General features: G+C 52.8%; 1 protein-coding gene across 3 annotated transcripts in view; it reads right to left on the reverse strand.

Moving 5' to 3' along the window:
* Drak (Death-associated protein kinase related) overlaps positions 1-26,402 on the reverse strand; it is a 240,002-nt gene that overhangs the window by 30,916 nt on the left and 182,684 nt on the right. For all 3 annotated transcript variants that reach the window (XM_070532150.1, XM_070532151.1, XM_070532149.1), the window contains exon 3: positions 2,929-3,141. In XM_070532150.1, coding sequence (XP_070388251.1) covers positions 2,929-3,141 — 213 coding nt within the window. The remainder of the gene's footprint in view (positions 1-2,928; positions 3,142-26,402) is intronic.

The raw sequence follows: 26,402 nt of genomic DNA on the forward strand, positions 1-26,402 counted from the left end.
GGCGCCCAGTACCATGCATGCAGAGCTCGCTGCATGCGATAGGTATCACCACCGCCGCCGCCGCCGATCTCGCCGCGTTTTTGTGCACGTGTCGTTGCTTTTTCGCCGCACACTTTCTTTGTTGTAGTCGCCGGCTCGGACCGTTACATAGTGCGGAACAGTAACATTCAGAAGGGTTTTTCCTCCCACCACCCCCAGAGAGACAGAGAGAGATAGAGAGACAGAGAGAGACAGAGTGCATTCGTTCAAGGTGCGCGCGCACATACGTCGAGCGAGGAGGAATCGGAACAAAAACTCCATGAGCGGGCCCGAATTGCCCTCTCGAGTTAGAGAAAGCGAACAGCTTTGGTGGTAGTGATGTGTGCGTGCGTGTGTGTGTGTGAGGGGGGGGGGGGGTGGTTACACGCGAACGCCTGGACTCCCGAGAAAACGCGCACACGCGCAAGTGCTTTCGACGCAACGTGACGGCGGCCCGCGCGCGTCGTTCAAAAGGCTCCCAGAGCCCCCCGACATGTGGGTTAATCGTCTCCACCTCGTGTCTTTTCGCGTCTAGCCAAAACGCAGCTAGAACCACAGAAGGGCGGCGCTATACGTGACGAAACACGGGTCAGTCTCTATGCAGTCGCGTGTGCATATAGAGCGCTGCACTCTTTATCTAAGCAACGGAATTTCGGCGTGAGTCCGTTTATTACAGAAGGGGGCGGCGGAATGAAAGCAAGGGGCGGTGAGAACGGGATTGCAACTTACAGTCACTACCGATTCAAAGGAAGTTTATTGTGCTCGAAGCACTCTCGGATGTATGCGCGAGGCGAGAAAGAGCAGGGCGGTGATGTGAGCCACGTGTTGTGCGATGACGTGATGGGAAGTTCCAGGCGCTAGCAGTCAAAAGACGTAAAAAAAAAAAAAAAATCTGCGTGAGGTCAACATCAACGACAAAGATAAATGACTGCGTTTTCATTCTTTCGAAAGTACTCATATTAAATGCTTCTTTCGGTTCGTTCATTTCTCTAGACAGAGCTTTCTCGAGATGACCTCCAGATGCATCCTGTTTTCTGCAACGCTATACGGCTAAACCCCCGCAGCCTGAATTTGTCGCCGAGCCAGTGACGCGCACGTTACGGCCGTCAAGCGTCCGACGGTTAAAGTAGCCAGCTGGCACGCCGCAGTTTCCTTTCCGTTGACCGTGAGCTCGCCGTCCTCTGACGTCAGTAAACAGCTACTAGTATAGTTATCCGGACAGAACTTTCTCGAAAGGAGAAACGGCGCAGTCACTAACGCGGACGATTGTTACCCCCCTGTATATACAGTGAAACGGTATACACGCTCGAAGCCGTAGCACAGTTAGCTTGCTTCTCGATTGCGTCAGGGGGTGGAAACCAGCCGATTGTTTCACTGATGACGTTGAGCACGGCGGAGGCAACAACGTATCTCGTCGCTTGTGGCAGAAGTAGCAACGACAACCTTGTATTGCGGACGCGCGCATACCTTATGACAGAATGCAAAGCGCACGTACGCAGGCAAGTATATGGTTTAACCTCCGCGCGAGCGAGCGGAGTCTAGGCCTCCGGAGCGAAGGCCTCCAGCGAAACTTCCTGCGGAAATCAATGCTCTTCGAAAGAAAAAAAAAAAAAAAGAAAGAAAGGAAGAAACGAGGGACGGAAGGTCGATCGTCGCAGTCAGGGCGATACCAGGACGCGTGTGCTTCGTCCGGCGGACGGCGACACGTACTTCTCCCGTGTCGAATGGAACGGGCGGCCGCGGTTGCTCCGTCACTTATGCAAAAAAAAAAAAAAAAAACCGCTCGGATCCCGACGCCTGTCTCCTCGCGCACTCGTTTGTTGCGCCTCGTCGAATCCAGCCAAAAGCAAGAGCGTGCAACAGAACAGGGAGACGAAGAGACAGAATAAAGGACAACGCGGGAGCCCTGAGCGTTCGCGCAGACACGAATCTGCTTCCGCTCGAAACAGTTTTTTATTTTTTGTTGCTTCTCCTAGCGCAAGCACGCACTGACAAGTAGCAGCAAACATGCATACATGGTATACGCGCGCTCCAGCAAAGGTTGTGAGCGCAGGTTCTGGAGAAGGTGCGCTCGCTCGCTCGAGGATGTCAGCCGAGGTTAATCGCCCGGACGTACGGGGCGGACATGCAAGAGGCGGCAGCAAGGACGACCCGAGGCGCACCTTCGTCTGACTCACTCACTCGTCTGTCTTTCGTGCGCTCGAGCATACGCGGGCATGTACTCTCCGCAGGAAAGAAAGCACGGTTCACAAAGACGAAAGCTGTAACGGACAGGCGAGGGCATAGAGCACAACGGGCCGGGTATAACGGGTCCTGTTCAACGTTTCCGCGGTCATGCGCCGGCTTCCGTGCGTGCGCGAGCGAACGTGTGGACGGGCGCAAGCCGATCACAGAACCGCACGACGGAAGTCGACGGGTCGCTACAAATAAGGGACGAGGTACGACGATCGTACGTACCTCCGAGCAGAAAAAAAGCGCAGTACAACTTAGCTTTCTTATAGAAGAGGGGATATATTGGTCTAAATAGAAGTGTGTGGCCGGTGGACACGTGTGATGTTATTTCAAGTGGAACGCAAGCGAGTTAATTTCTTTAGTAGTAGCAGTGATTATAGAAGAAGGCCTGTATTTGTCCGACATAAACCGCCAAACAGCACTATATACCTTTGACCGAGTCAATTGAGTCAAATGAGGGTGGGGGTGGGAGGAGCGGTTAACGTTGAACAGCTATAAAAGGTAAACACAGCAGGACCGACAGGTCGTGTCTGGTAGCTCAGCTATGCACTCTATACAGACGCTCTTGTCACTTGATACAGACAGAGGTTAACACACAGAAAAGATGGCAAATGTACATACACGCATTGTACTAATCGTCAAGAAGCACACTCTTTAAGAGTGAAAGGGGAGACTCACAGCTCGAGGATGAGGATGAGCTCGGAGGGCGTCTCGAAGACCTCCCTGACGTCGACGACGCGCGAGCAGGGCTCGGCCATCTTGAGCACGAGCGCCTCGTGGACGATCTCGTGGCGCACGTCCGAGGCACGCCGGCGCTTGCGGATGTACTTGGCCGCGAAGTCCCGGCCGGACTCGCGGTGAACGCAGCGACGCACCGTCGCGAACTTGCCCCTGCAAGGAGTGAGGACGACGGCACAAGGCGTGAGACGCGTTGCTTACACGTGAATTCCACACTTTCCGCGTGTTGTTCGTGTTCACGCGTGCAAGGTGCTTTATATATGCAGGCATATCTCGCGAGGAAATAACTGATCACGACATAACCTACAGTGCTGAAGCTAGGTTTAAACTTTCAAGCGACAGAGGAGATGACACGTGTATATACTGACAGAGTATACACATAAAGTAGTAGCGCAAGTTTCAAGTGTTGATCAAACGCTGATGCACGTTTTGTGCACGGCTCATACGACACTGTGTTCGACACGAGATCGAGCGGAGCATCCGCTACTCATTTCGTTGATATAACGAGTAAACTGTTCGTACACTATGTCCACTTTACACATCATTTCATTTTGTGTTCACGAATGGATGAACATGGATGTTCATCCATGCCTGTGAAGAACATGGATGCTCTTCATTGAATCTCCCTATGTTATGCAGTTCTATGTTTCTTTCTGAGACTTTAGTTTCAGCTCGAGTTTCACAGATGTGCCCTGAAAATTGCTCCTCCATGTACCTGCGCGGTCGTCACGAAAGAAACCACTTCAGCGCATGCCGCAATGAAAGACAAGGATCAAGGCCCAGATTATTACGAGGTCATTCCATGTCGGCAAATCTCGCACAATTTCGCGTAAGCAAATTAAAGTTGCAGTTAGCGCACGAGAAGTGGGTCGCAGATTGCTTGGCGCGCTCGCGAACCACATGGCGCGTTCCAGCTAGGTGTGCCAGGCTTATCTCGCGCCAGCGTAAACTATACGCGAGACTACTGGCTACAGCGTCACGTTGCGCCTGCAGTACACAAGACTGCAATCGACTCGGCGATTAACCGAAACGAAAGATAATGACACCCCCCGTGCTTTCCTCGGGCGTCTCTGTGGGCGCACTTCTTTACCGCGACCGACCACACGCACTTAACCACGCGATAGCTCGAAGCTATATACGCTAACTAGAAACGTAGAAGACGACAGAAAGGCAAAACAAAACGCAGTTCGCCGTTGCGCGCAGCCCGTGCAGCCTTGCGAACGGCGCTGTGAATGCATCCGGTGGCGCGCGGCTTCCACGGGACAACGCGTGCCTGAGATTCCGGCGCGGGGCGTTGCGTGGATCGGAGGCGAGGACAGCGATTGTCGCGATACTCCGCACGCCGAGTCGAACGCGTCGCACAAAGAAAAAGAAAGCAAGTAAAGACAGGGGGAAAAAACTGCGGGCCATTGCACGCATCAACGTTCCTTCAGTGATATTCCGCCAAAGCAATCATACGGGAGCGACTAGGGAAATAACGGTGCGACGACGTGTAGAAGGCGCAGTCATCCAAAAGAAAAAAAGGAGAAGAAACACGCAACGCCTTCTGTTATTTCTTTTCTTACATATGAGGAAGTTAACACTGCGGCATCAAACCGCTGTGCAAAGGTCCTTGTGCAGGAGAAACGTGTACGTATAGCAAAAAGACGAAGCTGAAGGTGTAGGCATATAAACTACGAGGAATTTTGCGGCGCCGACGGCCTGCTAGATGAGATCCGTTTCGTCGCCACGGTCGCTCAATGAGACGTTGCACAGAAGCGAGGTCACACTGTCCATTTCCGAGCGCAACGCGGCTGCGCAATCGGCCGTGTCCGCCCATGTTCCTCCTCTCGGAGACAGCAGCAGGCGAACTATGGACAACTCCTGCATTTCCGTCGCCACGATCGTATGGAATTCTTCGAGGCCCGCAGGAAAGAAAGAAAGAAAGGAATAATAATCAGCTATAGCGGCGAAGCCGGGACACAAGGTACACCGACAGGAGCCTTCGCCGTTACGCACGACCTGTAGCGATCGAGCGCGCGGAGAAGGAATGGCAAGGGCGCGATAACGTTAGGCCGGCCTCGCGGAGCTAAGACGCGCAAGTCGGCAACGAGGCGCCGCCGCCGCCCCGTTAGAACATGGCTCGACGAACATGTGCGCGCATTCGGTCCCCGTCTGCTGATCGATCGAGGGGCACACAAAGGCGAACGGTTGCGTCACCAGCCAAGCCAGAGACAAGAGACGGCGGGCGTCCATCATTACGGCGATCAGGAAACGGCAGGCACGATCTGCAGCCCGCAGAGCGCGAGGTTCTCTCGACGGCGAGGGAGACAAGGCCCGCGCGCGCCGGTCTAGATGCGACCGTCACAGTGGGCCTTCCAGTAGCAGCAGAAGCGGTATAGCTGGACGGTGGGCGGGTGATGCACCGCGAGAGACCCGTCACAGGTGACCGCGGCAGGTGCACGCTGCGGGCGCAAATTAAACGAGGACGAGAGCGCGCGCGACAACGCGGCGCTTGCTTGCGCGAGGAGGGGCGCGCGCGTCCCGCCGCGACCTGACATTTCCGGACTTGCCACTGTGGGAGGCGCGACGGGGTACGACGGGTCGACCGAGGACGGAAGGAAAAAGTGGCGTCAATCATGCGTAACCGCCTCCCTCTCGAGCGCCCTTTTGTTTTCGCGCGTGCTGCGCGCAGCCTTGCCTGAAGCGCGTGTCTGCTCCTCGGTGTCTGCTCCCCGTCCCCTCTCCCCTTGCTTCCTAAAGCCCCCCCAAGCCATGCCTGGGAGGAAACCACAGATATATGCGCTCCGCATTCCTGTACGTCTCGTCGGCATGCGCCACTTCCTGCGACGTGGATGATCGTGTAGTTTTCCCAAGCTGCTGACGCCGCGCCGACTCAACGAAACGTAATCTATACACGTATTGAACCAAGCTCGCAATGCGTGTTCTTGTTCCGAGCAGCGAGCTTGCCGCAATCGCAGGCGACAACCGCGAACATCCCGAGTGAACAGGGTCAAAACGAGGCAGCGCTCGCCACAGTTTGGCGCAACACGAGCGCGTAGGACAGGAGCAAAAGGTTTCACACGCGAGCGAATGCGATCGAACGACGGGGTCGACAGGGTATTGTGCTGCGAAACGACGAGAGGCCTCGCCACGAACCTTCGACAACCGACAGCGCGGACGGACGGACACGCGGGCTTCGTGCTACGAACCGTCGGCGCAAAACGCGACGACGACACGCCACCAACGGCGGCGTGTGCGTGCCCGCTCGCCGTGACGCAAGGCGCACGTAAGCCCAAGGCGCAACAGCGCAACCCTCCGAGCGCGTCTAACGCAGCCATGACACATGGGAGCTCGCGCTGCTGTCAGCGCTGCCGTTGCGGCACGTTTCACGCCGATCGTCTTTCGTGCGAAACGGCGGCGTCAAGCGAGCCTGCGAGCAATGGCAAGAGCACGCGGCGGCAACGGCGATGCGAAACGCCAAACGTGCACCGTCATGCAACTCCTCGAGCCGCATGTCCACGCGATGTATATCATAATGCTTACACGCCCGCTTTGGAAGTGGAGCCTGCATGCACTGAAGCTCGCCGCCTTCAGGCTGCCCGCAAGTAGTACGCAAGGTGTATTCGCACTGGTGGTCGAGGCATGACAGCCACGTTCAATAAGCTGGCTCGACGCGGACCACTGCTATCTCAACGCAACAAGAGTGAAACGGCGCTAATCCGAGTAAGAGGCGTTTAAAGGCGCTTGCAGTATGCCACGCATGAGTGACGCCGCTACAGCAGCGTATGTATAGCTGAAGTCACAGGAAATATTCGAAAAGCTTATTCAAATTCCACAAAAATTTCCCTTTCTGAACAACAGCTTAGTTGTGCGGGCACTCTCTGAGCAGAGCATGCTCCCCTCTACAACATTCTCGAAGCAGCTCACGTGGGTTTCAGTTTCCCCAACTATTTATATCTGAGCTCTTATGGAGACCGCAGCAGACGGCCCCTGAATAATTTTGATCTCCTAGAGTTCTTTGTTCGTCCAGACGTAAACAAATGAGCACTTTTGCATTCTGCCCCACCGGAATGTCGGCACTGTGCCCAGGTGCCGAGCCCATGACTTCTAGCTCAGCAACTGAACGACACAACCGCCAAGTGGAAGGTTCAAAAAGCCAGAATAACGCACGGTCTTCACGCATAGGCAACAGAGCCAGTTCACTTCCGGGACTGTTTGTATACCGCACGGTTCATGAAAATATACTGCTCCCGCAGCGGACGTGCAAAGCGCATGCCCTTTTTCTTAACGTCGGAATGCAAAGGAGCCTCTCGTGTCCGAATGTAGTGTATGTAAAATTCTCGTCGTATTATCATACAGGGCACCGCGCAAAGGACACGCTCATCCCATATAGCTAGCCGAGCACTTGAAAGCTCATGCAGATGCAAAGAACGTGACGGGCATTCGGACGGCAAGTCGCGGTGTGCCGACCTCTGCCAGAATGTGTTCCATGATGCTGCTGCTCTCTGCGCCTTCATTTGTGTTTGAAAAAGCACAGCACGCGCGTCAGGGTCGGCTTGATTCGGGGAAGCTGCAGCAAACATTTCCCCCACCCTCTGTCAGCGACATTCCTGCACGCGTGCGTTTTTGTTTACTGGTATATACAGACGGCACGACAGGCGAGTTTATGCGCCGTTACCAGAGACTGCGCTCCTTAACGCGCGATCTCCCCTTCACTGAACTTACACACGCTTCACGTGGTCCGAGGCGGCGCTGAACCGGAACAAAGGGATGCAGAAAGCAACGAAAGTGAGCGGGAAATGAAACAAATTGGAAAACAAGAAGCCGACTGCACTCACCCGACAATAATACTGCTGCAGTGCGTGCGTCGCAAATCTCGGCTCGCGGCTTGCCATATATGCTCACGCTATTTTCCTAAATCCCCTTGGAGTTTGCACAGAGCCGAAAGAAAAAACCAGGAAGGGAATCGGTTACGACACTCCGGCAAACGCTATATCCTCGTCTGCGTTCCTATAGCTGTTCCAATACCGTTTTTCGTTCGTTCGCAAAACAACGGCTATAATCACCAGGACTGCTGCGTAAGCCCTTCAGTGGTGAAGGCTGTTTGCGTCACTGCGTGGTGTCAACGATGAAAGCAATATGAAGGTGGGTGGGGGCAGGAGGTGAAGCTCCTGGAAGTTTCCGCGTGAACAGATGTCTTGCCACATCTCGCAAATGAACTTTTCATCTTGCTGACGAGCGACGAGGCCGCGCAACAGGTTGCGTCACCGCGAACGTTCCAGGAAGCTCGTAACAGCGTCGAGCAAGAGTACTTTCTACGGGTATGCCTGTTGCGGAACACACGTTTTAGCGCAACTGCAAGGTGACGCAAGACAGCTATTGGAGCAAGGTACAACAGGTAGCATGAGCACGGCATAAGTGTACCCCGCATGCACACAATTGAAGGATTGTCGCTGAGCAATGATGTCCGACAACGTTCAAGAACTCGGATTTCTTTCGCACGCAGGCAGGTTATAGAACACGTGCAGCACCTGACTTCCGCAAAAGAGCACACGGAACTCTTACATAAAGATCGAGCGACGCTGCATAGTTGCTTTGTCCAGCATAAGAGTAGCGCAAACATGAGTCGGAAGCCGAGAACGAATTATGCAAGCGACGAAGGTCCACAAGGAAAACCGCGGGTTTCGATGCGATCCCTTTTCCGCGGATTCCAGGCAGTGAAAGAGGGAGATCGAAGGGGAGAGAAGTTATAAAGTGCCGTACGTACACGAGCTGATACGACCCGTTCGGCACCTAAAACAGGTCGAGACCGGCAAGCTGCGGAGTTGTCCTTTTCTCGAGAAAAAGAGAGACAGAAAGAAGGAACAGCGCAACCGATAACATAGCACGTGCTAAAAACACGAATCGGAATCTCCTCGTGGTATGCCGATGCACGCGGAGGCAAGCGCATCAAGAAGTCGACAGTACACAGGCAGCAACGGAATCTTTCTGGATCGCCGGTCACGCCAGGTTGGTAAGAAGAGAATGTGGTGGATGGGGGGGGGGGGGGGGGGAGAGAGAAAAGCAAGAAGCGAGAACCAGAAGGTGCACTCCGGCAACCCAACCGCGCCATCCAGACAGCCGACGCATCCTATAGTGACGGCGGGGAAAAAGAAGCAAGAGGGAGGACAGCAATGCCGAGCAGCCAACCATTACACCGGACTGCAAGACGAGAGCAGCGCCGAGGAAATAAAAGAAAAAAGTAGACTGGCGGCGGCGGCGGGCTTGCGAGGGCGAGGCATTCGTCCTTGCCAAGGTCGTTCTCAGCTTGGGCGCGCAGCCGCGCGCTACGGCGGCGCCCGCTGCCGCCTCGCAGGCGCCCCCCTCCCCCCCCCCCCTCCATCGCTGGGCAGCACCGCACTTTGCGGCCTGTTACGGGCAGGTCTGGATGGAGGCCGCGCGCGAGAAAGAAAGAAAAGCGAGCCGGTACAATACAGAAACCGATATAAAATAACCCGCACTCTTCTCACCCTGATCGCTCAATAATTCTGTGCAGCACTTTGGAAGCCCATTTGGCGAAAAAAGTCTCCCTGTTCTGAAGGAATAGTGTACGACCATATCCGAAAGGCCTTATTCAAGACCGGCGCAGCGGCGACGTACTATATAGCATAGGCGCATAGCGAAAGGCGCCGATGCGAGCGCGCTGTTCTAGTTTACAAGGCGCATTTGTAGTCGATCACAGCCTCACCAGATGCCACCACCAGCGCTGCTTCTTCTTGATACGTATTCCGGTTATTACGGTATGCTCGTCCGCTATCCTACACTGCTCCGTTCTTAGAAGAATATCGTTGCCACGACATCTAAAGGCAAACTAAAGTCAGCAGAGGACGAAAAAGCAGCGAATGCGCCGCCTCGGGTGCTACCGAGGCGGCGCATTTAGCGAATTTTACTTAAAGCTAATACGTCCTTCCGGTCAGGCCCTAGCAACAACTTCAGGCCGACGGTAACGCCACGGCTCTGAATAACACGCGTTACTGGGCTAGTTGGCTGGTGTTTTGGAAATTAAGAATTTGCACGATTCTACACCACGCCACCTACTGTAACGCGCAGTTACATTACCAACCAAATATTAAAAAATAACTTGGTGCCGTTTCTAGCGCTCATATCAATAACGAGATATTAGTCGACGTGCACCGTGTTAATTGAAACGATATTACGGAACATACAAAGGCACACAGACACGCACAGAGCTTAATCTTCGCGGCTAGTGGTTATCGGAGTCCGGAGGACACCTCCATTTCGCTGTCTACCGACCACAGAAAGTCTTCTTGAGTTCCATTTATTGCAGGGCTCGCGCAAACATCGTCTGCAGAGGGCATTCCACGCACCATGGACCCACCTTGCGATGTCCCCGAGCGTCGCCGTCTTCAGTTCGATAGCAGTGTGGCTAGCCTCTTTCTTTAAAAGTAAAAATCGGTTTCGCTTTTTATGTTGAGCAGAATTAGTGACGATTTTAACGCGCATGCAAATCTGAATACGCCTTTTATTCAAAAACAAAGGAGCGCGCTACAATCGTGCAAACACGGTAGCCCGAAAGATATGGACAAGCGCCTGTGCTCTCCCTTCTAAAGTATGTCTTTATTTTGCACCGTGGCTGAACGCGTCAGCGATGGCAAATTTCCGTCTCGGTGTCGTCAGGCCAAACGACAGAAGTGTTCCGCGCTCGTACTCAAGTACGCACGCAATAACAACGAAGGATATAGAAACAAAAAATGTACTGCGGGAGAGGTACAGTTACTACGAGTGGGAGGAAGTACAGCGGAACGCAGCCAGCTCGTTACTGTACGCAAAACACGGTATATAGCAGGGCGCTCTGGCCACGTGTTACGCGCACTAAAGCTATACAGCGCCACGCCGCGGCGCCGAAGGGTTGTGCGCGTGCCATTGTTGACGGCCGTTCGGTGCGCGCGAGAGGCTTTGTTTACCCGGCCCCCTGTGAATGACTAATGACCACTGCAAGGACTGCCGACGTGAAAGCGCCGGGGGCGTCGGGGGGGCAATTTGTTACGCGCAGTGGCGCCAGCGCTGTCTCGCACGTGGGATGCGAAAACCGCCCGCTCCGCCAAATACCTTCTTATACGATGCCTTTGCTTCTTTTATGAATCACGGGCGGAGAGGGTTTAACGCCGACGAACGGAGACGGGAGTTTCCCACCAAGACACGATGATAAAGAAACAAAAGCACACGCGGGCAGGTTGCAAGGAGCGGCGTGCGACGTCGATGAGGCTGGGAAAGCATCGACCTCTCCGTAAGCTCGAACCGCAAGCGAAGAAATTTTATTGTTTCGCTCAGCAAAGAATGGTAATACGCGCTGTTTTAGGGACTTATTTTTCGTTATTTTTTTTCTTGAGTTCTCTGGCGATTCATTGTCACATTCGCACCACCACCGTTCGCAGAACAATGGGACGATAAAGACATGTTAGCAAACGTGGCATTGTGAGCGCACCGAGCACGGAACTTCCAGCAGGCTTCTGCAAGTATTGTAAGCAGCCCTTTTCTACTCTACTTCTCTTGGCTACTTTTTATATAATTTCCCCTACGCTGTCTTTCGTATCATGGTTTGTTGGCTCCCTAACTAAATATCGGGCCCCTCGGTTTCCTTTATTCTGCCTTGTTTCTAACGACCACACATAACAAATAAAGTGTCCTTTCAAAGAATGTTCAACGCCTACCGACTAGCTTATCTCCAGCAACGTTCGCCAGTATTTTGGCGACTCACGTTCACTGGCCTCGATGTCGCAAAAACCAGAAAGGCAGACCAGGAGAGATGCCACAATGCCGGTTGCTTCTGCAATAGCCCTCCGAGCATCAACCACCGAGACATTACAGTGAACCGATATTTGCGTTTGCTATAAATGCTTCAACGAACGGAACAAGTCTTTTGTGACCGTACTGTAAAACGCATTTCTTCCTGTATTAACAGCACTCACATGAGTCGCGGGCCAATCGCAATATATACATTTACCGCCTTACACGGTGAACCCGGGTTCGGTCCTTTCTCTTCGCACCGAATGCATGCTCTTCCCGTTTCCGTGAGTACGCGATGGAAGCTCTGCTATACTCACTCCTTTGCCCTCTTCAGGACGAACAGCAAAGTGAAGCAGACAATTATTTCGCCTATATAGCTGCAGCGCGCTAAGCGGTGCCCCATTTTAGACGCACCCCCAAAGAACACGGTTACACGCGTAGCCACACAAACGCCCTCGCGTCGAAAGCTCACCGCGTACGCATGTAGCGAGGCGAGATTGCTTTCGCAGTTTTAGAATTCTATATACAGTGACTACCAGAACCAAGGGAACGCCAAGACAGCATTATAGTTCAGAACAATAGCACCCAACGACAAGGTAGCGCGGAGATACGGACGGTGCAAGAGTATATATACAAGATCTGCTTTTGGGGACACCTAATGAAGAATGAAAGAAAGATAACGATGGGGGAACAGAAAAGGCGCTGCGGAGCGTCGCGCAGATATCAACCCTTGGTGAGGTGGGGGGTCAACAAGCTATAGCCGAGACACGGCGGTTGGCGCTTAAAGCGCATCGCCAAGCACACATCGCTCATTTCTCGGCACTCGACCTGGGTTTCCTCGTCTGCCCGCAACGAGTTCTACCCCTCCTCTTTCTTTGTTCCAGAGATAGCAACGGTGCACAACTCGCGCGGGTTGATTACACCCGAACAAAGGCGCGCTGCGAGTAACGCGGGAACGTCCTTGCACTGCTGAAAAACACATGAGCGCGCGGAGGAAGATAACTTGGAAAATTGGCGTGGTGTGTGTCTTTGTGTGTGCACGCGGTAGCGGGGAGGGGGTGGGAGAGGGGTTAAGCCGGGCACTCGATCGCCAAACTAAAAAAGCAAGGAGAAAGGAAGCAGAAAGCGAGAGGGGGAAGTGTGCCTACCGCTCAGGTGGCGTGAGCTTTGAAAGTAAATAGCGTTCCATCCCAGAAGTACGGTCGGCGTTTTCTTCCTCGGTCCGCGTGGACAGGGCCTGCGCCCAGCCGCTGGTAAGCGGGCAGTGTCGGCGGCAGCACCGTGCAATTACGTGCGCGCAAAAACGCACATACGTACACACACACGAGAAGTGGGCGCGCTCGCCTTTCGCATGATCCCGCGTGGCACGCAAGCACTCATTACGCGCGCTCGCACATGCGAGCTACAAAAGGGGCCCCGGGTATACCGCGATGTCCGGCTTACAAGCGGCACCACCTGCACTGCAGAGACAGACAAGCTGTAAGAATGGCATTGTTTACCCGACCTCGCTTCTGCGAGGCGACGATTTCTTTCGAAAAGCACTAACCGTATACACGCAACGCCACTAAAGAAAAAAGAAAGAAATCGAAGCACATTTCAAGGAATGAATGACAACGCAGATAGCAGCAAAGATTCTTAAGCCACGTCGATATAGAAGCATTAGACGACAGGCCTCAAGCCTTCTGCTTACTCGTGTGTCCGTCTGTGTGCCCCGACATGTTTAAGAGAGTGCAGCCCCGTGCAGACTTTGCAGACTTTACACAGGCAGTACTAACGCACTGTCTGTGCACCGATAATCTCCTAGGGATTACGGTATTGACAGAGAAGCACAAGCTGAAAGAGCGCTGGTTCGCCAGTTTCCACACTTCAAAGATTGCAGCCAAGCTATTGAGTTTTCAGCTGCCTTTCTTTCCTTTTTTTTCGTTTTTAACTTTTGCAAGTTGCTCGGAAAATCGTGCGAAAGTGCGTTGACTTCGGCAGCAAACGGTGCAAGAATGGTGAGTTGCCACATACGCGCGTTTCATCGTACAAAAAACAGGTAGGTATACGGTTAAAATAACAAGCTCTCGATACCGTCGTCGCGAGTGGCTTTCACTGGCAATTTTGCCGCATTGGAAGTGGAACAAAAGTTTGCCGACGATGCAATGCGGTACCTTATCGCTCCAACACGAAACAGAAGGCGCAAGATCGAAATACAGAAAAAATGGGGAAGGCGGAAAGGTTACTTCGGTGTGGTTACCTATACATCGAAGAACAGAGGGAATCGCAAATGTATACGTTTTATCACACTCTCTAGGATCCTTTCTTACTGCGATCAATGAAAACAAAACGAGGAAGTTACAGAGGAAGTCCAAGGGTACAGAAAGAACACACGTGCGTCAGAATACACAGCGTTGTCCGTCGACCACCACTCAGGTTTGGCGACTTCAAAAATATCAGTCATGCCCTTTCGAAACGACAGGTGGCGTTTTTCTTCCCTCTTTAGAGCAGTGGTCACCGCGTGGCACAAAAATGGTCTCCGCCGAGACAACGATCGGCTTCACCGGACAGGAACAGGAAACCAGCGCACTGATCTCTTGCCTCCCGAATCAAACCGAACCACTCACGCAAATGCTACAACCTATTTTACAAAACCGCAACCCAGTATACGACAGACCGTCATTTGCTTCGGATACTTTCCACGCTTAACACAGGAGCAGCTGCTGCACAGTGCGCCAGTCTCCAGTCTGCTTTGTAGCGCTAAGTTCTTCGCATAGTATGCTTCGACGCGAAATATCTGCTAGCCGAGGCGCGAAGGATTCCGTGCCTTAAATATAGCGCGGGTGAAAAATGCCAGCCAGAACATAACCTGCGCGTGTATGCACACCGGAGACGGAACAACAGTGCATGCTTGACTTCCAGTTAGCTACTTCCGTGAATACGGAATATACGTATACACACGCGCTCGGACTACAAACGAGGCAGAGAATTTCTCTCCGCGTTGCCAATTACAAACGCAGCGATTCGCACCGCGGACAAAGGCGCGGAAAGGAAGCTCTCTCGAAAGAAGTGTCGAGAGAGCAGCACGGCATCGGACACACGCGCACACGCAAAGCGGGGAAACCAAGCAGCCGGAGTCAGCCACCGCGTCCTCGTCTTCCTCTTTCCTCGTCTTCTTTTCGCGGGGTGGCGAGCCAGTCATTACGACGCGGCGGGAAGGACCCCATACGAATTCGCGCACAACAAGCTCCTTCTCGGCGCGCGCAAACAGGTGACACCCGCCCCGCATTAGCGTCGCTTTGTACGACCTTTTGTCTGTACGAGCGCGTGTACACGTACGAAACTCATACGCACGGTCATCGTCGGACGAGCGAGAGCTTCGCGCGAGACACCTGCCGCCCGAGTATATGTATGTATATATTATATATATATAATCATAATCGGCGCTCGAGTCGTGCGCGGTTTTCTGTCGGCTTCCGAGTGAGAGTGTCCGAAAACAGCACCTCGGCCTCTGCCAGCGAAAAGAAACATGAGGGATCACACCGCGTCGCCCCCCGGAACGACGATTCGTGGTCCGGCGAATATGCAGGAGGCATGAATTTGACACGTAGGCACGCTCGTACAGCGAGTGATGCGTGTTTCAGTGGCCTACATCTCCTTACAGAAGAGGACGGATGAGGCAACATGCATGGCACAATGTGGTGGACAGACTATAGATGACCTCTGAGAAAAGTGAGGAAAGACAGTACCAAGCGATTTGCTTATATATGCGCAGTACGTAGTACATGCCGCATATATGGGGGACCATGAGGAAACAGAGTAGGGGGAAAATTAGAAAAACAAAAACTCTTTCATTGGTGCTTCCTGAAGACTGCGAGCGCTCATAGGTCGAATCGCACACCAGCAAGATTTACGGAGGTAACTTCGCGGCTTATAATGCTATATGTCCTCAATGTATAACTTTGCGCGCGCTAATCCCAAACGCGTATGACTATTTTCTTCTCAACATTTGCACTAACGTTGACGTGCGTTCATAGCGATGCTGGTACAGTGTTAACGTTGTGTGTGTGTGTGTAAGGTTAGATTCATGTGATGTTTCAGAAGCGTCGACTGGGCGCAGACGTGGTGCACGCTTTTAACCTGAGATAAAACTCTACGCGCGAATCATACTCGATATTTTATTTGCTTTCTCCTTCATTAGCACGTTTGTTCTGTATTTCGTAACTTTTCTTTTCCTCGCCCCTCCTCCCCCTCTCCTGTAATTCCCAGCTGCTTGGGTTGATTGGACTTCTTTGAGAAAGCCGTCTTTCTGAAGGTCGAAAGTTAACGCCGCGTATAAAGAATAACGATTTCGCCGTATCCTCACTTTGTTCTCAAAATGTATTTAAGAAGCTGAACTTTCAGTTCAGTCACGAACGTAGTCGATCGCAAGGTCAGTGCTGCTGACTGAGGATTTTAGCCTTGATGAAAACCCGCTCGCAAAAGCGTAAGCACTGCAGCTTCGAACCAAGTGCGCTGCATTCGGCGCATACTGCATATACTATATATAGCAGTATACATTCGCGCTGATACGAGCTGCTCGCGGAAGCAGACCACAAGAGAAATCAAAGATATGCACTAACTGTTTCTCCACGATGTCCCCTAATTAATACATAAAAACGTCAGGGCCCGAGAGCAGGTATGCAATTTTTCGCCCCATAGCCTCCCGGCATGACATTTATTTTGTTTTCTCAGTTCAAGAGCGACAAGCTCAGATAGTATGATATGCCAATTTCCACAGCACAGTTATTCCGCGTCACTATCACGACTCTCCGTGTAGCGCTTGGCATTTGACTGCATATTCGATTATCCTCCACAGCCATGAGATGGCAGAAAACTGAACGCAAGGCTGCATACGCCTTCGATAAAATTGTGCTTCGCGGACGCCAGATACTGCGGCCGCTGCATGCTAAAAGGCATTCCTGTCAAAAAAGAAAAGTAAAGGAAGAAAAAAATCCAACACCTATCTCGTACAAGATCACCAGATATCGAGACACAGCGAGAGTGGCGGCGAATCCGCCAATCGAACATGCAGGTATGTTTGCAGGGTCCTTAATCCCTCTACTATCGACACGGCGCCTTGCAGGAGGAAAAAACAATAATGACGGCGGGGAGTGTATACGGTGGCGGCGCCTTCTGAAAATTCAAGGACCCGATCGCAGCCGGCGTTCTTCCAACACCGATCACGAGGGAGCCAGTGCGCACACAGGCGCGCGCGCACACACACACGCACACACACATGCACACACACGCACACACAACGCACACACCTCCTGTTCGCGCCGGGTATATCAATAAAAGCGCCAGCGACTTAAAAGCCGATCGTTAGCCGCAATCGGCGCGCGTGCACACACGTTGGCACCCCACTTTCTCGTATACATAGCACTCCCTTCGAAACATGTCGACTAGGCAGGACCGAAGCCCTATATATTTGGAAGCACACACAGACACATCTCGTGTCTGTGTGTGTTCACGTACAGTATATGTAATACATACACAAACATCGACGACCAAACGCGGCGCGCTGCACCGCTCAATGCTGTTGCTCCCGTTGCTAATGGACGAGACAGCCTTGACCACCTTCCCCTCATTAGTCGGCGTGCCTCACGAGCCAAACCTTTTATCTGTCGTTCTTTCACTGTGGCCGAATACATACAGAGACGAAGGGGGGTGTAACGTTCGTCGAAGGAGAAAAAAAAAAAAAAGTAGGCCAGGCGCGCAAACAGAAGAACGTTTACACCTGCCGTGCACTATAGCTCGAGCCGAACGGACGACGAAGAGAGCAGTAATAGAGCGAAAACAAATTGTGCCGCGTTAATGAATGCTCGAAAGGACAGTGGCGAGCCAGAAGAGAGAGAGAGAGAGAGAAGGAAACACTAGACGCGGTCGTTCGAGTCGGCGTGTTGCAACTATAGCCCCGCGTGTACGCACATACAGTGGAAGTGCTAATGTGTACAGTATACCTATAACGCTGGCGGGCCGAGCACCGTTGGGCGGCCGGAGCGCGGTTTTGTGAACGCAACATGCGCGCTCTGCTCGGGTGGGCGTTACGCGGGCCGTCCGTTCCCTCCGAGACATCTTTTACGTCACTCGCCAACGGCCAAGAAGCTGCGTGTAACCGGAGGCCACCAGAAGGTGCGAGGGAGTTTCATTTCTTTTTTTTTTCCCTCCACAGGTGTACAGGGAGTGCCCACGTGACTTCACAGCGCACTGTGCAGCGTCCTTGATGAATCGGCAAAGATTAATAACAAACAAAGAAAGCCATAAATCTCGAACGCGCGTGCCAGCCTACGTGGCAGCGATAGCCGTTATATACCGCGGGTAGACATGCCCGTGAAGGTAAGGAAACCGAATCTCTCTTAACCGCTGCCTCCGGCAATGGGAGCGGAAAGCCGGAGGCCGTATATGCAGGAATGCACGATGCCGCACGCTTATACGACATAGCCTGCAGTGTACACCACCGTGCACCGTAACTTTTTTTTTTTCTTCGGCGCTTTCGCATATGCCATTTTCGTATCTCAGCCAAACCGGTGAAAGATACGCTCACAGCATAGGCTTGGCCGGCATTGGTATGAACGAGCTACATATAAATGAGTTCGTTTAATATCTGGCTCTCGCGCCTCTACGATTGGATTGCCAGGTAAGATAGTGCAGCTCAAGGACTCGACGCAAACAAGAACGAAAAAAAAGTCTTATTAGCGAGAAGGTTAATAAATGCCCTCGACTAGGCACAAGGGATAGAAACCTATCTGAGAAGGCCGGTGTGTATACGGATACCCCTGTCTGTATGTGCAGTACATACGCGGGCTTGATATATATATCAACCAGGCTGGATAGCCTCCCCCCCCTCCCCCCGCTCCTCTCGATCAGAATTTTACGAAGACATTCGCTAAATGTGATATAGCGCCAGCAGCAAAGGTCACGAAAAGCAAAGTGCCCAATTCACATTTCGCCGTTCATACACTACACAGCATGCAAATCGGGTGTCACAAAGCTAAAGAAAGGCAAAAAGAAAAGAAAAGAAAAAGGACAGATTTTATACTTACAAAAATCATCTTAGTTCATCGCAAGGCAGGGGCCTCTCCACTTACCCCTGTCCAGCGTCACCCAAACCAATCTATGCACGCGGCCTCAGAGATCGCGCCGGCGAGCCTAACTGTCGGAGACCATCTTGGAGGCCACGTATATGCACCTTCAAATTTAATGATACCGTCACTCGAATGCCCTATAATGCCTTACTTCGGCCCCAATCTGTCACACCAGTTATCTCTCCCGCGAATCACCAGAGCCTGCGAACTCAATTTCTTATGATTAACATTAACAATATCAATCACCTGCACATGCTCTATATATTCCACATATTGCCATCTTTCTACATTAACGTTATCCCTATCATCTGCCCTTCCATCATTTATTGCGCCGTCCTCATGGCTTTTACTGAAGTATAGAAGCCACCGATAATCCAGCATCAAATGCGAGGCATCATTCCCAAGCACACTCCTATTCGGATGTGGAAATATAATACTGAATACACACTCTCCTTCGGCATTGCATGCAGCGTATAGCCCCGCGCAGAAACTGTAAAAGAATGCACCGCACGCAAAGAAAGCATCTATCGACTTGGAAAATCACGAAGTCTATCGTACGTACGCCCTTCCCGATCGTCCTCTGGAGGTCAGTGTGGCAACACAGCTGTCGCCCGTAATCTGACTCCCAATAAATCAAAACTCGACCCGGCGCGCCGGTACACGCACAAAGGCCGCGGGACCCAACGACTCGCGCGATGAATACGCAATCGGAGAAACGGGAGCCACTTTCACCTTGAAGACCGGACGGTCGACCCCTCGCGAGAGTACGCGTGGATGTGCTCGCGACGCCGCGTGCTTATCGCGCTTCGAATATACATACGGCTCGGCAACGGGAAGCGCAAATGCAAAAAAAAAGGAAAGATCGAGAACAGTCTCTACAGCTGCACGGCCTGAAACGCACAGCCAAGCGGAGCTCAGTGCCGTAAAACAGTAAGCCGCGGGAGCGGGCCATGCGCGGTGGATATAAAACTATATAACGCGCATCGCGGCCATCGCATTGCGCAACTCCGGTTTTTCTGTGCGCCTCTCGTTTTCTACACAAGTGCAGGGAGAGACGGTGGAACGACCTTCAGCGAGAAAGAGAAATGAATCTCATGACAAAGAGCAATTAGACGACCGCGCGTATATCGCCAGACAGCCCCACAGCCTATAGCTAGGCGTGTACGGCTGCCAAGCAGCGATAAGCAGGACTGAGCACATGCACCGCTCAAACGCCAGTTAAGACGGAAAACCACCTCGACATATACGACTAAGTAGAAGAGGGAAGCCTTACATGGACGGAGGTCCATCACGACTGTCCGCGCAAGACGGTCACGTTCGTATACGCAGCCTTGCGCTGCGCGTTGCATGAAACGGCGGAAGTACGACGATGTAAATGAAAGGAGGCCTTCGGCCGACGTCCAAGGACCTCCTGTTCCGTCGAAACCGCGTGCGCCAGCGCGCAGAAGAATGACGCGATCAAAGCGAGAAAACCCGCTCCGGAAAGAAAAAAAAAAGAAGGGAAAAGGAAAAGAAAAAGAAGTTAGGCCCGGCGAGATCGGCCGCTCAACGCTTCGCGTGCTGGAGAACATGGAGGGTGCAAGACAAGCAGTCATCAATCAGCGGCCAAATGACAAAACAATTAACGTGCGGCGAAGGAAGGCACGGCGAATGGGTCTTATCGCCGCACGCCTCCTTGGTTTATATATATATATATATATATATATATATATATATATATATATATATATATATATATATATATATAATCCTTCCCTGCGGAAGCCTCGCGTCCCTCAGGCCCGTTCACATCGTGTACAAGCACCACGCGCGTACACGCACACAAACACGCACACACGCACGCACGCACGCACGACCAATCAATCAGGACGTTGGTTCAAAAGCAGTTCAACGTGGCCGCCGTTTTCTTTCAGCTTTAATATTCGCGCGGTGCACGCGAACGAATCCGCCCGCCCCGTGTTTATGAAGAGGCCTGTACATCCCACGATTTTAACGCGCAGCAGGCATATGTATGTGCTGACCCCCCTTGCACGCGACTCGGGGAGCATGCAGGCCATGCGAATGAGCCGCGGCATCTAACTGGTACATATAGGAGCGGCCCGCGTAGGGAGTCATTAACGCGCTTCCTTAGCAGGACTAATTACCGGCGGCGCCAAAGCTTTCGCAGGAAGCAAGCAGCAGCAGCAGCAGCAGCAGCAACCCCGCTCTTTCGCCAGCCCAATATTCTCTCTCGCGCGCGGGGGGTTCATGCCGTCGCGAAAAGACGACGACCTAGAACTCCAAGATGTCGCCCTCTCTTAAGAGCCTGCTATTCCTGCAGCAGCGCGTCGGTTTTCGACCCGACCCCGCCCGGCGGCTGCGTGCAGGCGACGCGACTGCGCGTGCCACGCTGCTGGCGCGTATGGAATACCCGCGGCAATTTAGGGGGCTCGGCCTGTTAATCGACAAAGCGCTCATAAATCGCGCGCAGGAGTCAAGGACGCCGCCGCCGCCGCGTGAAGGAAAAGGGTTTTGGGGCCAGAGCCACGGACCGCGCCCTGTCATGCATGAGACAGCGAGTCGCGCGTTTCCTTACGGGAGCTGCGGGTGCATACATGGAACTTGTGCGGGATTTGAAAGAAAGAACGCATGTTCGAATTGGCTTTGCTCCCTATAAGTGTCAATGAATCGATGAAGGAACGACGACCTATGTCAGGGAGACGTGATATTTAAGCAAATGTTAAATTAAACTAACTTTAATGAAATGCCGGAGTGGTTTAATGTACATACGCACGAATGCAACAAATTTCGCCTCAGCACCACGGATGACGCGGCGTCACGCAAATGGCGGCCGCGGCAAAGCGTGGAGTTAGATTTCCCGAATTGCGTGCCGGTGGCTCGAGCAAGCACAGCGGACATTTCCGGTCTATATTCATACACGCGTGAGCTCGGCACGAACACGTTTGAGTAATCGCGAGTTTCACGTCACGTATGCGCGTAACGCGCTTCACGTCGCCGTAGACCTCTCGCTGGCGCCCAGATACAAGGCAGCTTGTATAATAAATGACCGCTCTGTATAATGTGCTCACTAAAAAAAACGTGACGCCAGACTGACACCAAAAAAATAAAAAAAGAAGCTGTCAGTCCACTCAATCCCATCGGGTGAAGTTCCTGCCATTTCGAGTCCGCGTATATGTATACACCTTTCGCAAACGACGGCGAAATCGGCGGAGTTTAGCGCGCGCGCGCGCGCTACGCCGCGTGCCACCGTTTAATGTACCCGAAAGGCCGGAATCGCCGCCGAAGTCTATCTCCCCCTTCAACGTCCAGCCCCGATCTGAAAGAAACTCGGCAGAATAGCAAGCACTCGCGACGGCGCGTCTTGAGCGTCCGGAAAAGCGCCGAGGAGTCGCCACGGGAATCCATGCGGCAAGCATAAGCGCGTGGCGATTCGCACCGGCTACTACCGCGGCGGCGCCGACGACGGTGCCCCAGCCACACACGGGCGTTGGCGGCACTCACCTTCTGTCTGCTATGTACGGACGACGTCGGCGCCAGGGCCGAGTTGAACGACTGATTTCTGGCGAGGGAATTAAAAGAGACAGCGCTGCGGCTTTCCCGCGCTCGGCGGCGCAGCATTCCGCGCGCCTCGGAGAGGGTGTATTGCGTATACGCGTCGTACATCAGCGTGCCTCTGGCCGGAGAGCCGCGAGGCTTAAGTGGTGGAAGCCCAGCGAGGCAACGGCAGCGCGGCAGCCAGCTACACCACATGGGCAGGGTCCACGCACCCCGCCGCGTTCGGACTGCGCGCCGCCTTGACGGCGATTACACAGACGACGCGAAAGCTCGCGGCAGGAAACCAGAAGGCGTCTGTGTGACGCAACGGGCACGATTTCTCGCGGGTTCAAGACCTCCTAATCTCGAAGACGAGCATAAAAGCAACGTTTCCCTTCGGTTATTTCCCTCCCCGGAGGCGCCATGCCGGTTCGCTCGCTGATTTGCTTACGGAAAGGCATGGTGCGGCTATTGGATTCACGCTTCTCGTTTGAAGCTGAGAGGGAGGAGCAAAACGTTGGGGGTGAGGGGGCACAAAGTGCATGCGGAATGCGGTTGGTTTTGCATTGATTTGAACGGTTGCTAATGTATGCCTGCCTCGTCCTCGACCTATTCACAAACCTTGTATTCAAATAATCTCACATGCTCGCATGGAGCCGTATGCCTTTAGTGTCTCATATTTATAGGATGGTTTCGCATTGATATTATGGGACTTACGGTTTTATGTATTTTCTTACACAGGGATGGCACTCGGCAGCCATGTAAAACAATGTATGGAGTTCATCGGCACCAAATGGCGCTTTTGTAAACGCGAAAGCTGCAACTGTATAGCACAAACAAGAAGCATCGAAGAAACTGCGCTGGGTTACTGCATACAGGCGGAGAATGAATACTGACGCACGCCACAAATATGGATGTCTCTTTATGTACCCACCCTGCAAACTTAAGCGTGAATTCTGTTACTCTAGGAGGGTGGAGCTTGCCAGAACTGATTTACTTTTGGGGTTCAACGTCTTGGAAAAATAAAGGGGCTAAATGAGAGAGAGAGGGCAGTAGCGGAGGGCTCCTCCTCATTAATATATTTTTATATGTATATGCGGAAATCTAGCGTGCGCCGAAAGCTCGGAACTAAAGAAAACATTCCGCTCCGTATCGAATTGTGACCGCCACGGCCAGAAATCAAGCCTGCCACTTCGTGTTCAGCGGCAGAGTGCCACAGCTACTAAGCCACACAGTGGATATAACACCAAAACATCTGCATCAACAGTCAGGTACGAGCACACTTTCAGCCGAACACTATAAAGGAGACGAAGCAAGAACGAAAGCGACCGCAAGCGACTCGCCAATCTACCTACACTGCATTTATAACTAAGCGGCTTCCCGTGAACCGCGACCGCAATGGGCAGCGTATCATGACATGACTGGTGTCTGTTCATTGGGCGCGGCCTTTAAATGGGCACGGCACATGCTCTGGTTTCTCAAACATCACCCCTATACGCTATTTTTTATTTCTTTTGTTTCTTATGCGTTTTCGCTCAAAGTAGCGATAGGTTATGATGCAATTAAAACAAATTAATAGCTCAGTGGAAGGCAAACAACAGCAGCGGCAGTGTCAGCTGAGGCGCAGATAATAAAAATGGGAGGTGATCAGAAGTGTTATTTTTGAAGTCTGATGTTACGCCGGGAACCGTGTGATGAGCCCGATCAAGGCTTGACGGTGTGCCATGTTTTGACTCGCTGGTGCCAGTGATGTAGATACAGGGGAAAAAAAGAAGCCCTTTTTGCCACCCGTTCAGAAGCCGCACCAAACGAAACACAGCGCGGAGCCAATGACCCGACTCGAGTTTCGCGGCGCTGTGTCTGTTTCCTTCCTTCCTTCTCACCTTGCCGTTCCACGCACTCCCTGGCCACCGCACGTCAGCCGCACGCGAGAGCTGAGTTACGAGGCGGTCCAGCGTCGGCGACCAGACTGGTAGAATGCCGCGAGTTAGGATAGCGAGCTATACGCCGGGGCGAGGAGGCAGAAAGAATGCAGCTCGTTAAAGTGCGGTGGCGTCGCTGTACACCGAGGGACCAGGGAAGAAAAGGGAAGCGAGAAACAAGAAAGAGGTCGCGAGACGTCGCGTTGTGGAAAACCGATATTGCACCTGGACAACCGGAACAACGTGCTTTAAGAAGGTTCGCCGGATCGCTCGCAACGTTCCGCCGGTTCGCAACATATCGTGGAGGTAATAAACGAAGATGTCTAAGGACATAGCTATCGGAATGTGACGAGGTCTGCAAGTCTGTGCATTACACCAAGCACCCGAAATTTCGCCACGGAAATTGTTTCACTTTCGATCTGCGGCGTGCGTCCCAGCTAACGCTGTCCATGACGTTAAAAAGAAAAAGAAAAGGAAGGAGAAGAGACCACGGTGCGCGATACGATAAGAATTGCGGTGTTCAGTCGTTAGAGGTCTTCTGTCTGCGTCACAACAGAGGGGGCGCCGCGGCGCGGGCAGTGTTAGGCGGTGTCAGCAGCCATATTCAATTTCAATGTCACGCTCGCCTGGCGCAACATAATGCGCCGTAAGCACAAGGCGCCGGCAGCGCGAGCGCCGAGCGAACGCGCCGCCGAGCGTCGGTGCGCGCCTGCGGAGGGGTTAACGCCTTCTTCGCGAAAGGGAGCCGCCGCGAACAGGAACCACCCGGGGTCGTGGGAGGGGTGCGAACGCCACCAGTGTCGGCGGCGGCGGGCCTCCGGCGACACAACGAAGAGCCGTGTAAACACACGCACACGGAGCGCGGTCTCCCTTCCTTGGATGGCTGACTGCGAGTATCGGGTTTCGCCGTCTTTCAAGGGTGCCAGCCCGAGCGTGCGACGAGCGGCAGCTCCGGCAGGCTTGCATGCATGCGCGCCGACCAAGGGCAGGCCACACACACTTCGCGAGTGAGAAGTGCATAAATAACACGCGCGGTGAAAGGTTAGCGAGCGAGAGACAGCTGCGAGCCACGGGCCGACGACGCTAGGGCCTATAACAGAGCGATAAGCACACTAGCACTTACAAGAAAGCGAGTGTGTGCTATAGGAAAAACCAGCGTGCTCTTATAGCTTATTGTGTTAAAGGTACGGTAGTTGAACCAGTCGACTAAAGTACTGCCTCCGACTGCTCCATATCGTTTTCATGACAAACATGGTAAGCTTGTCGACCGTCATGTAGATGTCACGCTTGTTAAATCACATGTCAGTACGCGAAGGCAGAATAAGAGCGAGGCGAGGTGAGGGGTGGAAGCAATGCAGCTGGATAAGTTTGAACATATATCAGCTCCTAAGTACGCAAGGCCTTAATGATTGAAAGCGCACTGAGTTTGCGCTTGCATGTCTCAATGGTGCCACGAAAATAAAGAGGAAGAGAGAAACGAGTAAACGAAATGTGAGACGTAAAGCTTTTGTTAGCCGTTGTGGACCATTTGATGGGATTCAGAAGCAATACTATGAGATTGCTCTATATTATACTCATCGGCAAGAAACTTAACTCTATCAAGCATATAAAAAAGCATCGCGAGTGCATGGCTACGTGAAGGTGCGTGCGCAACAATATGACAGCTTATCATTTACAGTTTCAAGAGTGCACCATGTTACGAACTCCAACCGGTGCCACCAGTGTTACGACTTCCAACCGGTGCCACCAGTGTTACGAACTTGCACCGCTGCACCACGATTACGGCTTTGTGGTCCCGTAGCGCTCTTCACCCGTTTCGTGACAGAGCGTTGGTAGCGAAGACTCCGAGCCTGGCGTCGATGAGAATAACAAAAGGGACTTTATACATTATATACAGGTTATCATACAGGACATAAACGGATCGGCACTGGGGCCGAGAGCTCACACAAACGCGACTGTTCTCGCACGACGGCGTCCGGCGAAAACGCGTGACACATCTCACCCCAGTCGGGAGCGACCCTCTCTCCAGGTGGGGTCGGCGGATCCTGTTTTCGAGCGGCGTGTCGCTGCTTTTATAATCCCC

This window comes from Dermacentor albipictus, chromosome 1 (genome assembly GCF_038994185.2).
Source record: "Dermacentor albipictus isolate Rhodes 1998 colony chromosome 1, USDA_Dalb.pri_finalv2, whole genome shotgun sequence".
NCBI classification, from domain to species: Eukaryota; Metazoa; Arthropoda; class Arachnida; order Ixodida; family Ixodidae; genus Dermacentor; species Dermacentor albipictus.